The sequence below is a fragment of the Carassius auratus genome, chromosome 41 (assembly GCF_003368295.1).
Source record: "Carassius auratus strain Wakin chromosome 41, ASM336829v1, whole genome shotgun sequence".
Classification (NCBI taxonomy): domain Eukaryota; kingdom Metazoa; phylum Chordata; class Actinopteri; order Cypriniformes; family Cyprinidae; genus Carassius; species Carassius auratus.
The window spans coordinates 20,926,267-20,941,865 of NC_039283.1; the positions used below are offsets into that span (position 1 = coordinate 20,926,267).

The window sequence follows — 15,599 nt, forward strand, 5'->3', positions numbered from 1 at the left end:
TCAAAACAAGGATAAGATTGCGCTGTAAACAATTGCTGCGCTGTTGTAGGCAATTGATATAATACATAAGTTATTATTGTATTGTTATTATGTATTTCAACAGTTTTGTTCAATAAAACCATGATAACTTGCTTGCAATATTTTATTTGAACCAATTATTATTGCCTTGTTATTCACCTAGGTATATAAATATATATTTTTTTTCCACAAAAAATATCAGATAACTTAATCATCAGAATGAAACTGACAGACTACAGGATTAACAAAATAATTGTTACAGTGACAGCACTATTATATTTATAAATTAATAAAAAGTCATAGTTAAAAAAAAGTTTCTAAAATTAAATAATTGGCTTTCTTCGTGCTAAAGGCAGAAGAAAATATCTAAATATTATCTTCAAAATATTTAAGATGCATTAAATAACCTACCTTTGTTCTGCTACTATTGTAGTGTTAGATAAATAAATGTGCAGAGAAACATTTCAAAAGGTGACAGTGATGAGGAAAATCTAATGTTTTTTAAAAAAAAACAATGTGCACATTTTACATATATATATATACACTGAAGACCGGATTTTGCATCACGGGAAAATTACATTTTATAAAATACATTTTAACAGGTTGCAATAGAAAACAGTTGGCTTAAAACACTTCACTAAAAACCTTAAATTATTAAATAAAAAAATTTATGACAAATATTTATGCACGCGCACACACGCACACACACACACACTGTATATATGGTGTCTTCCATATCTGAGTATGTGTTATGTATCTGTCACTATTGTGGTGTGCTTACTGGTACTGCTCTGTTCCATTATGATTCATTTTGACTTGTTTATGGCTCTTTGTGAGGTCTGACTTTCTTCTAGCAGACATGAAGGAACATAACAGGGTGTACCGCTACTCCCAAAACCTGCCAGAATGCACTCTCATCCTGATTCACTACTAAATACGAGAAACAGCACAGGGGGCAGAGGTGACATCTCATCATCCTCATTAAACACAGCAAAAGGAAGGAAGCAGACATTACGGCCTGAACTAGCCTAAACTAGACAATGACTGTGAAACTCACCAAGACTGACAGCCGGAGAATGGAAGACCCAAACCATTAAATGCTAAAGTCAAACAAAAATTATAACGACCCACATGTACAAATTGGACAATCTCAATAAAGTCTCCTGCGCTATGAAAGTGCATCCTCTGAAAAGATAAAAGTTCCCTTGGGTTACCCCACTTGGGTCCCAACATTCTCAACATCTCTAAAATGTCTCTGTTGCAAGCAGTTTAACTAATACTTAGCACACGACTTAATAATTCTGGGTAATGTTGATTAATGATTCATGATTCACATTAATGCGGTCTGGTACTTACAAGCAAAGAACTACAATATAAACCAGATGTAGTCAACACAATCAGTCATAAGGGTTAAAGAAAGTGCGAGGATGAGAGGAAAACATTTATGAATCAGTGTATTCAATCAATCAGCCACTACACTATAATGGCTATTACAAAACTAATACAGATATCATCACTGGACAGGCTGTACCACAGCTTCCTTCGTACAACAACCACTTTATCATTTGCATTTCAAATAAAAAAGCCTCTTCATAATGTTTCCCCCTGCCAATTTCCATTGAAAATATCTATTCACCATCTACACAAGTTGGTCACAGTAATTCAGTAAATGGTTCAAGGGCTTCAAGTGGCCTACAGTTCCATTATTTAGAAAAATGTAAATTGTGTAGAACTATGGTTTAAAACATTGTACTTTAAAATGCCAATTTGAGGTGAAAAGCAAATGTTACTCAAGACTAGTTTCTCTGCACTAAAAATTTCTTAACTTGTTTAAAGTGACCAAATAGATTACTAAACATCTTTTACATGAGAATAGCAGAAACCTTCCAAATCTTAAAGCACAGACTTGCTTTTTTCATAAGAATTCTCTCTATCTCTCTTTCTCTCTCTTTTAATGACTTTGTGTCAATTAAAGAATGATGGTGTAATGAATATATATAAATTTCAGATTAATAGAGGTCATCAACAGTCTCAGGAGCCTCAAATTATCTGGCACTCAACTTGAACATGAAAACAGTCTGCTCACGTCTAAGACATGAGAACATCTCAAAGGACTGGAATTTAAAGAACGTCACATGTGAGAAGAACATGAAGATGTAATGACCTAGCAGCGCGCCATGAGATCAGGCAGCAGTGTGTGAGACTGATGATGTTTTGATCAGCTCAGACAGCCGTGTGTAAACGAGTGTGTGTGCGGATAAACATTTCTAATGAACGACATGTTTACATCCTCTCATACCTGCACTATGTCATGTAAAAGTCATTAGCACATGAACTCTTGAGAAAGCACTGCAGAATTGGAAATCTGCAAAAAACTCAACAAAATGATGCAGAATATCGTCACTGATCATCATCGACTGAGTGTGCATTAAAAATCAAGGAAAGGTTTGGGTCATACTGAACCACAATAAATAAATGAGTAAATATAAATAAAATGTTTTGCATTGAGAAAGTCATGGCTGTTTTATAACAGTATTTGCATGACCATTAAACATCCCCCAAACTCTAATTACCATAATGTGAATAATAATAGTAATAATAATTATTATTGTTTTTATCAACATTAACTAAATTCAGCACAGCAAATACCATCATGATATGTTATTTCAATTACATTTTACAAATGTTCTTAAATAAATAATAAGAATCATGGAATAATATTTTATATAATACCTTTTATATAAGTTATAATGAAACTTCAGGTGAAAATCCACTTAGTTGCCATTTAAATCAAGTCAAAAAAAAAAAAAAAAAGAAGAAAGAAAACGTTTTGAATTTGATGTGAAATATGATGGAAAGAATTAACAGGAAAAACAATCCTGGACATTGTCGTAGGTTTTCAAAAGTTGCAGGTCTGGGATGTGAAATATGGCCGGGCATTTCCCGACAGTTTTCACAAGATTCACCTTTAAAAATCAAAATATTAAAAAATCTAATAAAGAGACGGGTGATTCAGATGGAGTGACGACCCCTTCCTCTGTCAGTGTGTGCACAGATTAAACTCTTTAGTGCTTTACTAACGGCTCAGATTGATAGAACTGGCAGCTGTGCAGCTGACTGAATGTCTGCATAAACCTGGGGTCACCAAACTCGGTCCTGGAGGCCTGTTGTCCTGCAGAATTTAACTCCGTCTTTCCTAAACACACTTGCCTGGAAGTTTCAAGTAGATTATTATTAAGAGCTTGATTCAGATGTGTTCGATTAAGATTGGAGCAAAACTCTGCAGGACACCGGCCCTCAAGGACCCCTGCAGAAACAATAACCGAGACTCTGATCAAGATATTTGTTTTAAAGCAGATAGTCATCACGTACAGGAAAACAACAAGCATGTGTAAAAAGATCCATTCTGCAGGGCTGAGATTCAAAACAATATTGTCTACACATAGTCATCATCAGAACTGAGGAAAAAGAAGAGCTGAAGATAGTTTGGTTTTTCCCTTCAACTGCTTAGTAACTCAAGTGTCAGATGAGGAACAGGATCACTGGACTTTTTCTTGTGAGCTTGTTTTGGAAATACGGAAGTCCATCTATGGCTGAGTCTTAGAACACAGAGACATTCATGAGACGTTCACTCAAGGACAGCAGACCCAATAAACAAAGACTGACTGTAGTGAAGTTCTTTGCCAGTAGCATCAAAAGAAAACGGAGGAAGCAGCAGCACTACAAGATGTTAGAGATGATGCAACACAAGCAGAAAATATGAACACATATTACTAAAACGTTCAGTTTCCAAATGCAATTAGTCATAATAAGACCTCTTTGGTGTAATAGAATAAAACTGTTGCACCATACTAATGTTAGTCAATTCTTAACAAAACTAAAAATCTAATGACATGCTATATTAACTAATTAATCAAATTAACTACTTTTCAACAATCCACCAAGACCATTATCAGAAATGTAGCTGATTTCAGTAGCTGATTTCACACATTTACATATCAGGGCATTTCAGTTTTTAGCAACATAATCTGTATTGATGAATGACAGTATTAACATATGGAAGGTTAGAGGTTAGTCAGTCATAATCCTTGAAGAAATGATTCACAGTCCATAAGATGTAGGTGAGTTTGTTTCTTCACCAGAACAGATTTGGAGAAATGTAGCATTACATTTTTTGCACACCTCTGCAGTGAATGGGTGCCGTCAGAATGAGAGTCCAAACAACTGATTAAAAAAATAAATAAATCACAATAATCCACAAGATATCCACTCGAGTCCCGTCCATCAATGACTGTCTTGTAAAGTGAAAAACTGCATGTTTGTTAGAAACAAATCCATTATTGAAACGTTTTTAACTTCAAACAAGTCCTCCATAATATTGCTTTCGCCAGTGAAAGGTTGCCTCATCTGAATCAGGAGAGGATTGGACTCGTGAGGATTACTTGTGGATTATTGTAATGTTTTTATCAGCTGTTTAAACTCTCATTCTGATGGCACCCATTCTCTTTTATGATCAATCTTTGATAGCCTGAAGGTGCGCAAAGTTTAGCACATTTTCATTTTTTGGGTGAACTTTTTCTTTAAAGGTAAACTGTCAGTTTAAAACTACGCAACAAGGAGAGAGGGCAGAAAATCTTTATGAAAAACTAAATTTTTTGGTACAAGATGCCTTGAATAACATTAAAAGTGGACTTCATAACTGCACAAAATACAACAACATGCGATGTTTCATCAATGTATCTTATATTTCTTAATAAAGGACTGTGTAAATGGCAGAGGCTAAAACAGCTAAAGCAAAGTACACCGAATATCTCATTTAATAAAGCACAGTCAGACCGTAAGTAAGCCAACATTGCATTTTTGTAAATCTGGTTCATACAGCTGTGCAGCATCTGATCATCTCTGTCACCATGGTGACACCCTGGAGGATGTGTATTATCTTTATCTTTACAACCAATGATCAGTGAGAAACCCATGATGATCATCATTGACCTGACCTTAAAAAGCCAAAATAGCACATGCTTTGTGAATAGAGAGAAAATTCAACACATTTTTTTTTTGATTACTTGAATGTTTTCTGTGATTGTTTGTGACCTGGAAATCTCAATTTAATTTCTTTCCTCCCTGGTAAAACTGTATTACCATGGTGAGGGTTCTTTAAGGGGTCACGAAGCACTAGAACACAACACTATGCTAGTTACTCTGATTTGTTCTTCTTGGTTTGAACTAAACGATAAGTCTGCAGCGTTTCGTAATTATTCATGAGACTGTGTGATCTAATCCTATCAGAAGGCATTGTCTCATTGTTAATTATGGCATGGATTTTTCCAATGACAGGCACTTCTTATACCCCTTTCTAGTCCAAAACAAGTGTGCTAGTATTCATTTAAATTGGCTATATCATATTTTTTATTTTATATACAAAACACAGTTTAGCTTTTTATGATAATTTCCCGCCCTCTGATCCTTCTAGTTACACAGGCTTTTTTGATGCTCTAATATACTTTCATACGTAAAATGTGATTATTCATGGGCTGTAGAAAAAAAGAAACCAATACATACTTAATGAAATTAGTCTAAAAACTTTTTAGACTAAGTTTTGAGTTTATCTACTATTGCAGTATTATATTTTGAATTAGATTTTATTTTTAGTCATTTTACATGCTTTTGAAGTTTTATTATATGTTTTTCTTTACTTGGTTTTATTTTTAGCTTTAGCAATTTTATTACTTCAGCTTAAATTTATTTTGAAAACATACATTTTTATATTTTCTATATTTCATATCAAATCTTTATATTTAATTTGAGCTTTATTTCAATCAGTAAAAAACATTTTTAAATAGTTTTAGTTAACAATAACAACACTGTGATTCTAGCGCAATGGAAATACGTTTTTGTAACTTTGTGTTATCCTAGACAAATGAGTTTAACACAATCTTCTTCTTTTTTTCTGTGCAAAATAATTTAAAATTTTAATGTAAATCTCACTACATACAACTCAAACAGTGGCCCCTATAAAAAATGTATAAATGTATACATTTTTTGTTCATTTATTAAATCGCTATAAGAACTTCTCAAAGACAGAGGACGCGTCTGAATAAAACTTTCCTTCTCCAAACACTAAATTTAGGGTTTGCTGAACATGATGTCCGCAGAAGAGATGTGACATTGTGCGTATCCAATGAGTCCACCAGACAAGATCTACAAGAGAACTGAGCCGGCTTATCTATGGCCACACACACTCACAAAACCCCACTGCGACCAATTACATCCTCGTCAAGCCAAAGCACAGCGCTGAGATCAGAGCTCAGAATAAGATGAATTACCGCTTCATCTTCGCCTAGCTTTGCTCGTTTCCAGGATCGACGGAAGGAGAGCCGTTCATTTGCATAAGATCTAGTGAGGGGATGAGAGGGGGCCATGGAAAATCAGATCAGAGGGAAAGCTGCAGATCACCATGGCTACAGAGAATGTGACTTGCTCTGTGTCTGTCAACCAGGTCTGTCACAGTGGAAGATACTTGTGTGCTACGTTCTACAGCTGCATTTCACCATACATGCCTTCTGCAAAATCAAACTCATTAACTTGTGAGATTAATAAATGTCTAATCTAGTTAACAACAATTTAGGACAATTTACTTAATTAGACCATGTTCTGTATCATGTAGCTGGATTCTTGTCAATAAACGAGAGCACGGGTACCAAAATACCAGAGTATTCGGGAAAATATAGCCAAAAATATAAGTATGTTGCCGTGATATTATGGTCTGTTCTGATTAGTATATACGTATGTATGTCAACCAATAATTAAAATACAACTATAAACATAAAAAAATAGTAAAAAGCTAACAAATAAATAAAGAGACAATAAAAGATCGAATAAAATAAAGCACATTGCGTTAACAACGCAAGGTTGTGGGTTTGATTCCCAGGGAGCACATGCTAGGTAAAAAAATGTGAGCCTGAATGCACTGTAGGTTGCTTTGGATACAAGCGTCTGCTAAATACATCAATTTTTCTTTAATTTTAATTTTAATTATTTACTGACAAATCTTTTCTTTGCATATTTCACCGAGATAGAACCAAGTATTTAACATCCAAAATGATATCCAGAAGCTTTAGCATCTGTAAAGGGCAGAGATATATGTGTGGCAAGAAGGAGTCGACGTGATGTTCATGATCAGTACACAATGTTTGTTTTACCAGAGGATGGGTTTCATATGCTGTTGTGTCAGGTCAGTCTGAAAAGTTCTGACCATGTCAAGCTGTGAGTGACCTTTGCTGGGACAAGCTCTAAAACGTTACAGGCTGAAACTTATCTGTCTGGAACCTTTTGTCTGTTTAACCTCACGTTTATTATAACTTGTAAACACACTTGCGAAATGACAACTTTCCATGTGAGCCAAAGGTCTGCTAGCTCCCAGTGTATTATATAAATAAAACTAGCTAAATAAAGTTCACAGACAAACTTTGAAGTTGGCTTGAGAAAGCACTGTCTGAAGGTTTGAAATAGCTTTGAAAAGCTTGAGAATTTACATTTAAATTGTTGAAACTTGAAGTTTGGAACAGAGTAGGCATGTCCCTAGCATGTTGCTAGCATTTTTCTAGCATCCTTATCGTGTTGTTAGCATGTTGCTAACATGATTACCATGTCACTAGCATGTTTCTAGGGAATGTGTTATCTTATAAATAATAAATTTAAACCACAAATAAAATAATAAATAAAATAAAAAAAACAGAACTCAACATTTTAAGGGCAGATACAAGGATTTTGCGAGCATTCACATTAGTTTAATTTTATCTTAGATAATAGTTTAACCATTTCTGTCAGGACACAAAAATGTGCCTCAAAAGGAACTAAATGCTTTTTCAAAAATGTGACACTGAAGTGTTCTGTATTCATGGGAATAGAGTAGCATGTATCTGCTCCTAATCTGGTTCAATTAAACAAGCAGTCCAACAAGACGAGTCTGTCCCCTGTGATGTGCATTACCTGCCATCTGCCCGTGCCCAGTGCATGCCATCTACTCATCTGAAGTCCCTTCTGCTCTGCCTCAAACTGAATTCTCCGGAAATGGACTGGGGAAAGGTTTTTAAGAGCCACTCGATGAAGCTTTTCAAGTTGGCACACTATTTTTCCAGACTACTCATTTCCCAAACCAGATTGGTAACAATTGAACACAGCATTAATCCTCAGAAAAACATCTATAAAAAGATCTACAAGAGGCAAGCAGTAATTCAAAGAAAGTATTTTTAAACGTGCACGTGTGTGTATTTAGAAACAGTGAAAAGCTAACGCCTCCTGAATCCCTTTCAGCCCAACACATGCAGTAATATGGAAACCCGCTGCCCTCTACACATTATGAAAATGTTGTGCTACCTTGCTACGTTACAGAGCAAAAACCTTTTTGAATCAGAAATACTCAACACTTTACATTATAAAAAAAAAAAAAAAGTAAAGGATCCAACAGGGTGTTTTTTTAGCAAAATGTTCTCAATGGAACAATCAATGCCAATAAAGAACTTTTAAGAGTGCAATTTAGATAAGCAACAATAGGATTGCAGTAAACTTAAAAACACAAAAAGAGATTGTGTAGCGTGCGCTAGCCTCAATGGCTACTAGAGTGAAAAACCACTTCCTTGTCTGGGAAACACATTCGGATAGGTCTCGCTCCTGTAGCATATGAGCCCTCCATGAGAATCATGGAAGCTCAAGTGGCTCCAGGAATGAAGGCTGAGGGCACACGGATGAGATTACATCGATTACACTGATGGGCACACCAGCGGTTTCAACTTTCCCAGGATGCATTAGGTGCCTGTGGGATTTTTGAAAATCTATCATAGTGCTGCAGAGAGAGAGAAAGAGAAAGAGATGCTCCATCAGCTTTGGAATTGGGATCTTTAGTATCTTCCTACAGGACAGAAAACTGTGAGACTCTCAATATCTCAATTGTTTCAGCAGTGGGCCAATACGAAATGGAGATTTTTCAAATCTGCTACTCAAATTTAGCAAAACACTGCTGGCAATCAAAAGTCAACTCAGACTTCAAAATCCAACAAAATCTCACAAAACCAAATAATCTGAGCTAACGTGTCCTCAATAATGTTATACTTTTGCACTCTTACTGAAAACAGCTCTCTCAAGGAAAAAATCTGAAAGTTGATTTATTTAAATGAAACACAACTAAGCGCTAGATCTGCATGATACATATGATTTTAATTGTGATCATGATTGATGCTTCTCTCAATTAGCATCTGTCAGCAAGTATAATCATCTGCGATATTTGCCTGGTTATGTATCCGTTTTTTTTTACATTTGCATTATCTTGCACTGATAACAAGCTTCCATAAGCTTTCATTCACGTGGTTTGCCACTAACTTCTGTCACTATGAAAAAATACTAAAGATTTATGTAAAACACAAAACTTCTACTGTAGCTTGTCATACATTAAAAAATATAAAATGCAGCAAATGTAATAATTCCCTTTCTTTTTTTTGTGTTATTTATATTATGTTAGTGGCTAATTTGACCCACATATTTTTATTTCTAGAGGCATATTTTCATGGAAAATTTTTTTTGCATGACTATTTGTAGTGAATATTCGCACACTGAGGTGCAAATATATATATTTTTTCATCATTTGTACTTACATAATTGTACAATAAATATATATATATATATATATATATTTTTTTTTTTTTTTTAACCTGACTCTTTAGCAATTTGCCTATAGGTTTTCCAAAATGCATCTGTGTCAAAACTGTGTGAAATGATAAATATTCAAGAAATACGCATCACACAGATGTTTACACTGTTTTATGCTGTTGTTTTAATAAAAATAATAATAATAATAATAATAAAAACCTTAATTTGCAATTGTTGGAGTTAATACCAGAGACTTCAAAGGTTTATCCTTTGAGACAATTTTCTTCTTGTACTAGATTTCATGTAAAAAAGTATGTTTATTTAAATGCAAATTGGCATTCTCTTGATTCATACTTATGTAAAAGTGTAATAATTCTGATGCAATATAAATGACCGTAATCGTGATTAAAACTTTTAAGCAAAATAACAATTATCATGCAGCTCTAAGCCCTTTTGAGCTTTAAAAGAGCCATATCTAAACCAATCCAATCTTGTGTACTGTGTTTTGTCAGAGTGAGCGTATAAAGATCAGCAGAGAGCACCGAACATCAGGTGTTTTCATCTGCACCTGCAGCTCTGGCCTCTTTGCTGACACAGATCTGGAGGCAGGGGAAGATCAGCAAAGGTTAGATGCAAGATGGTTCTCCATGGAGTCTGAGTATAATTACAAGAGAATTCAGGCCTCGTACACGCCGAGATGAACAATCGTGCACCATAAATCAGAGAGATGATTCAGCTTGGTCATGAATAAAACCGCGAGGCTTCAGCTCCATGAAGCTCTCTCCTGCAGAACTTGTCATCAAAGATTAATTAGAGAGGTCCACAGGACTCCAGCGGTCTCTTATGGACACTCACAGTGCTGAGATACAGCGATTTAACCTGGAATATGAAGGCAAATTATTTCATGTAAATACAAAATGGACGAACTAAAATAGTAACAGCAATGATGCTACAATGCTCTGTGCTAAAATGTGCTCACTGTTGTGCTGCTTAAGATTTTTGTGGAAAACATGATGTAGGTTTCTTGACAGGATTTCTCATGATTCTCGTCTCATGAACTGTCTTGAATAGAAAGTAAAAAATTATCTGAAATTTGAAAATTCTTACAAATAAATTGGTCCCTTTTAATCAATTTACAGCATCCTTGCTGAAGATACTGTAAGTCTTAATTTATTTTCAAGTAATCTTGGGTTCAAAGTAACACAGACTGACCATGGTGCCCCTCGTAATAAAATAATACAAATATAAATAAATAATGCCCTTGCAAACCTGAATGCATTATAAAACTATGAGCGACAGCAAAAATAGCATAACTCCAGATAAAGATGCACACATGCATTTTCTACAGTGTGTCTTAATCTGCATGCACCATGAAATAAGTCTTCATAGTGAAAAAGAAGTGACTTAGACATAGAAGACAACAGTCTCAAAAGATCTTCAGCACAGTGTGTGTATGCACATTTAACACAAACACACAAAACCATAGTTTTACTCCGTAAAGGCCTGGAATAACCTCTTTTGGAAACATGTATCTGTGCAATATGAGTCGGACTCGGCTTTGAGAAAAAGGCCAGGGATTTCAAACGCCTGCATGCGCACGCCACCTAAAAGCTCTTCCTGAAAAATTGATACGCTCTATGATTCACATCTCGTGAGGTGGTGTTATTGTTCAGAGCTGCACATCTCAGCCAGACCCAATTTCCTGTAGTCTGTGAAACCGCGCTTTCACTGTATTGAGCGTGACACTGAGCAGACGGCTCTCTAAAGCACCAAATAAAACAGCACACTGGACCTCAAAACCAACATCCATTTCTCACACGTTTGGTTGGAATTCCTACTGTTTCAAATTTTTCTCCAAACAGAAGAAAATCTATCTGGTCTGTTTTGTTTCTAGTATTGGTTAGATATTATAAGCATGAACTTTATTGTTATGTAAATTACATGACATAATACATAAAAAAAATGATTGATGCAAACAAGATATGAATAAGGTTTCCACAATATACAAAATGTATCAATATATACTGTATGTTTATAGTACTAAAATTAATAAAACTAAAATTAAAATAAAAACAAAAGCTGAATTATAAAAGTTCAAATATAATTGCACATGCAGCATCTCAAATGCTGCTCTGGCGCAGCATTATTGTTGTTAATTAAATATGAAAAATTGTTTTCATGAATTGCAATAAAACTGAAATGAAATAAAATATAAAAACTAGATGAAAATCAAAATGTATCTGAGAGATGTTGCCTTTGCAACTAAATGAAATAAAATAAATTGAAATGACTAAAGATTAAAATAAAAACTGACCTTAGAAAAAAGTCAATTCATATTAATGATACTAATAAATACTAAATCTGGCAACAACTGCGAACAAACAATACATTACATTTAATAATTAAAAATAATAATAATAATAAAGTGACTTTACTCAGTGGATACAACATCCATTTCTCTATTTGTTTTTGCCAATTTCCCTGAATTCACAATTATTGTTCTCTTGGATGCTTTAAGCACAAATTGTTTTTGCAATATTTCGATTTTCTGCAAGAAATAAATTCACAATTTGAATGGAAAGATGATATATAATATATGACCATAGCATTACACCACATATAAGACGAGAACAACTCTTATGCAAGAAATGCAACAGCAAAAATAATACTATGCTGCCAAATTTCTTCCAACGACGACGACAACAACAACAAAGCAACTGTGTTTGTACTCTTTTATTTATTTTTTTTGCAAGCAAAACACTGTTAATGGAAGGAGGCTTAAAGAAAGACACAACACACCCCAAGAGATATGACAGAGTGCTACGGCCCCTGGCAACCAGCCCAACTTATTAAAAACACACTGCCATGTGCAGGCTGAGCACGAGCCGTCTGATGGGCTGTGCTCATTTCTTTGGGCATGTGATCTACCTGCACGCCACCATCCAGACCTGAGCCAGCTGGTGGCAGCCAATGAGGTGATTAGAGGATGAGCGTGGGCATAGAAATCCACTGACCTCAGGATAAACAGACTGTCATTTTTAAAAGATTGTTTTTATCAGCTGCCCATTGACTCCAACAGATGAGATAAACATGACCACACTAGAGAATACACTCACGCTCCTTAAGTACAGCAAACCATGGAAACTCTGGACAGACTGAATATGGGAGAAATGATGCGAAGCAGAAATCAGTAATCTATAACAGAAGGTGTCTTAGAACTGCTGTGTACTGCCAAAATATTTGCATTGAATTAATAATGTATTCCATTAAAAAAATGTCTTTGCGATGATACCGTGGTACAATGGTGTTGTCAGATGGCTATAATGTCCAATACCATGTTACTGAATTATTATTATACTACATGTTATTTAAATGGTAATCCAAACTACTACAACTGCTGTCCAAAAGTTTGAGGTCATTATGATTTTTGTAATCTTTTAAAAAGAAGGCTCTTATACTCTCCAAGGCCAAAATTAATAGATTAAAATATATGTATATATTATTATATTGTTTTTCCTCCGGGATGCTATGATGAACAGAAAGTTCAAAAGAACAGCATTTTTGTTAAGATTTTTTTTTTTTAAATCTTTTAAATTTAATGCAACACTGATGACTAAATGTATCACATTTCCTAATATCGATTTAAAACCAAAATACTTTGACCAGTTGCGTAAACCATCTTGTGTATGTACCATAATATTTATTATAATATCACAGAATACCAGAGTTCATTCCCAATTAAATGTCCATTAAAAACAGGTACAGTAACAACATGGTACTGTAAATGTTTGAAAAATTATGTTTTTCTGGACATGTACTATAGTAATACTATGATATATTCATGAAAATCAATATACTGAATGTGAATATATTCATAAAGCATGGAATTTACATTGTACAACAAGGTACTTTAAAGAGTAATATTTCCACAGTACATGTCCAAAAAACAAGGCGATACAATTTCGCATACAATGAGAATAGAGTAAACTTACCAAGAATAAAGTACCAAAATGTGCCATGTTTTTTTTTTTGGACCTGCTTTCTGCTCTTTAGTGCCACATAAATACAATTCATCGCCATGGTATATATATCAAAAGTACCATGGTATTACCGTCTGATGGCTGTGAGATACGCTTCAGACTGCTGCACCTGAGAATAAAAATCATCAAGAGGGCAACAGTGATGCTTCATTGACGGCTCCTTCCAGGGTTCGAACCTATAAAGTACCAGCCCAGAGCTTTAACAATCCTAACTGCAATTAAATATTAATGAGCACTTTAAATCAGATACCAAACAAAAACCATCCAGCAACGTGTCATTTCAAATAAAACAATCATAATGCAACAAAAATATTCAAACTTTATGCACATCATCGACAAGAAGACTTGGTATTACTATGATAAAATACCATGTTTTTGGACATGTGATATAGTAATATCATGGTATTTTGATACCATAGTACTTAATTATATGTAGTCAAAGAATACCATAGTATTGCGATGATAAATGTCCAAAAACATGACATTACCACAGTATATGTCCAAAAATCACAGTGATATCATGTTACCTATGGCAAATTAAACAATCATAATGCAACAGCACAGAATGTTCCGGATTTTAACCAGCTGGTTAATAATTAATTGCACACTCGACTGAAATGAAAAGCTGCAAACAGTTGTCACTTTAGAGAAATGGCAACAGAAAGAAAGAATGGTGTGAAACAGAGGGTCTCAATAATTTTGGCGGTCCTCGGTCCTGCTCCGACCCAATTTACACTTTTGAGAAACAGGCGGGTTTAACAAATGTTATTAGGTTTGTTAGAGCTGATACAAGAAAAGTACGCTCATTAAAGGGTTGAGAAGAACATACAGACAACAAAAGTAAACTAAAGGACGTTTAGTTAAGAGACAAACATGAAATGGACAGATGTTATTGGACTCCTACCTGTCTGGCCGAGCTGCGATGCGCTGCGGCTCTTTCGGCTCAAACCCACGACTGCCGCCATCTTGGCGCCGATACTGGAGCGCCGTTTCTTGTCAACGGTTCCCCACCAGGCTCACGGCCGTGTCCGACTGGCTGCCGTCGGTCTTCTCCAGACTGCACATGTCTCCGCCGATGCTGGTGCTCTTGGTCATGTTGCCCCCGGCCGCCGTTCCCATTTGCCTGTTTTTCATTTTGGACGTAAATTTACTGTCAGTGATGGCCCAAAGAGGAGAGACAGAAAGAGAGGAGGAAAAGCGGTGGAAGGGAAGAGTAGAGGATGGATGGAGGATGGATGAATGGATGGATGGATGGATGAATGATGGAAGAGAGAAAGTAGAGAGATAGGTAAGTAGAGGGTGAAGGGGAATGGAGACTCAGGTCAGAATAAGGTCAAAGCCAAGGTTAAAGGGTTTAGGCCTCCAATCAGCTTAGGCTGCTTTACGGGAAAGTTTTGGGATGGGCCTAATGTTCTAGATGTTAAGTTTTAGTAGTCTAACAAGTAAACAGAGTAAAATAAAGAACATGCGCAAGTTATTTATTCAACTACCAACAGAGCGTCAATCTACAATGTTAAACAACCGTCGCTAGCTCTCTCAATAGTGCTTATGCTCGTGAATCTATTCTATTCTATTCTATTCATAAATATTTTGCAGTGTACTGAACACATTGAAAAAAGTAAAAAATGTTAAAATGGCTAAAACTCTTTAACTATTGAGTAGCAACAATGCATAAGACTTGTTTTTAGAGATTGTATTGTATCTGTAGAGATTGTATCTGTAGTTGTTTCAAGGATATTTAGTTTTTTTTTCACAAATAAAAAAAACTAATAAATAAATACTCAAAAAAAAAAGCAGTATCCAACAACACAATGAAAGCCTCAATTTTTAACATCCCCTTCTTCGTTTATGTTTGAATGGATTACCAAAAGTTAATACACTTTGTAAAAAATTTTA

The 15,599-nt window shown here is 35.1% G+C and overlaps 1 protein-coding gene across 1 annotated transcript in view; it reads right to left on the minus strand.

Moving 5' to 3' along the window:
* Positions 1-15,599, minus strand: part of LOC113059237 (regulating synaptic membrane exocytosis protein 2-like) — a 136,116-nt gene that overhangs the window by 9,763 nt on the left and 110,754 nt on the right. Inside the window, 2 exon segments of the mRNA XM_026227582.1 lie at positions 14,608-14,710; positions 14,712-14,826. Coding sequence (XP_026083367.1) covers positions 14,608-14,710; positions 14,712-14,826 — 218 coding nt within the window.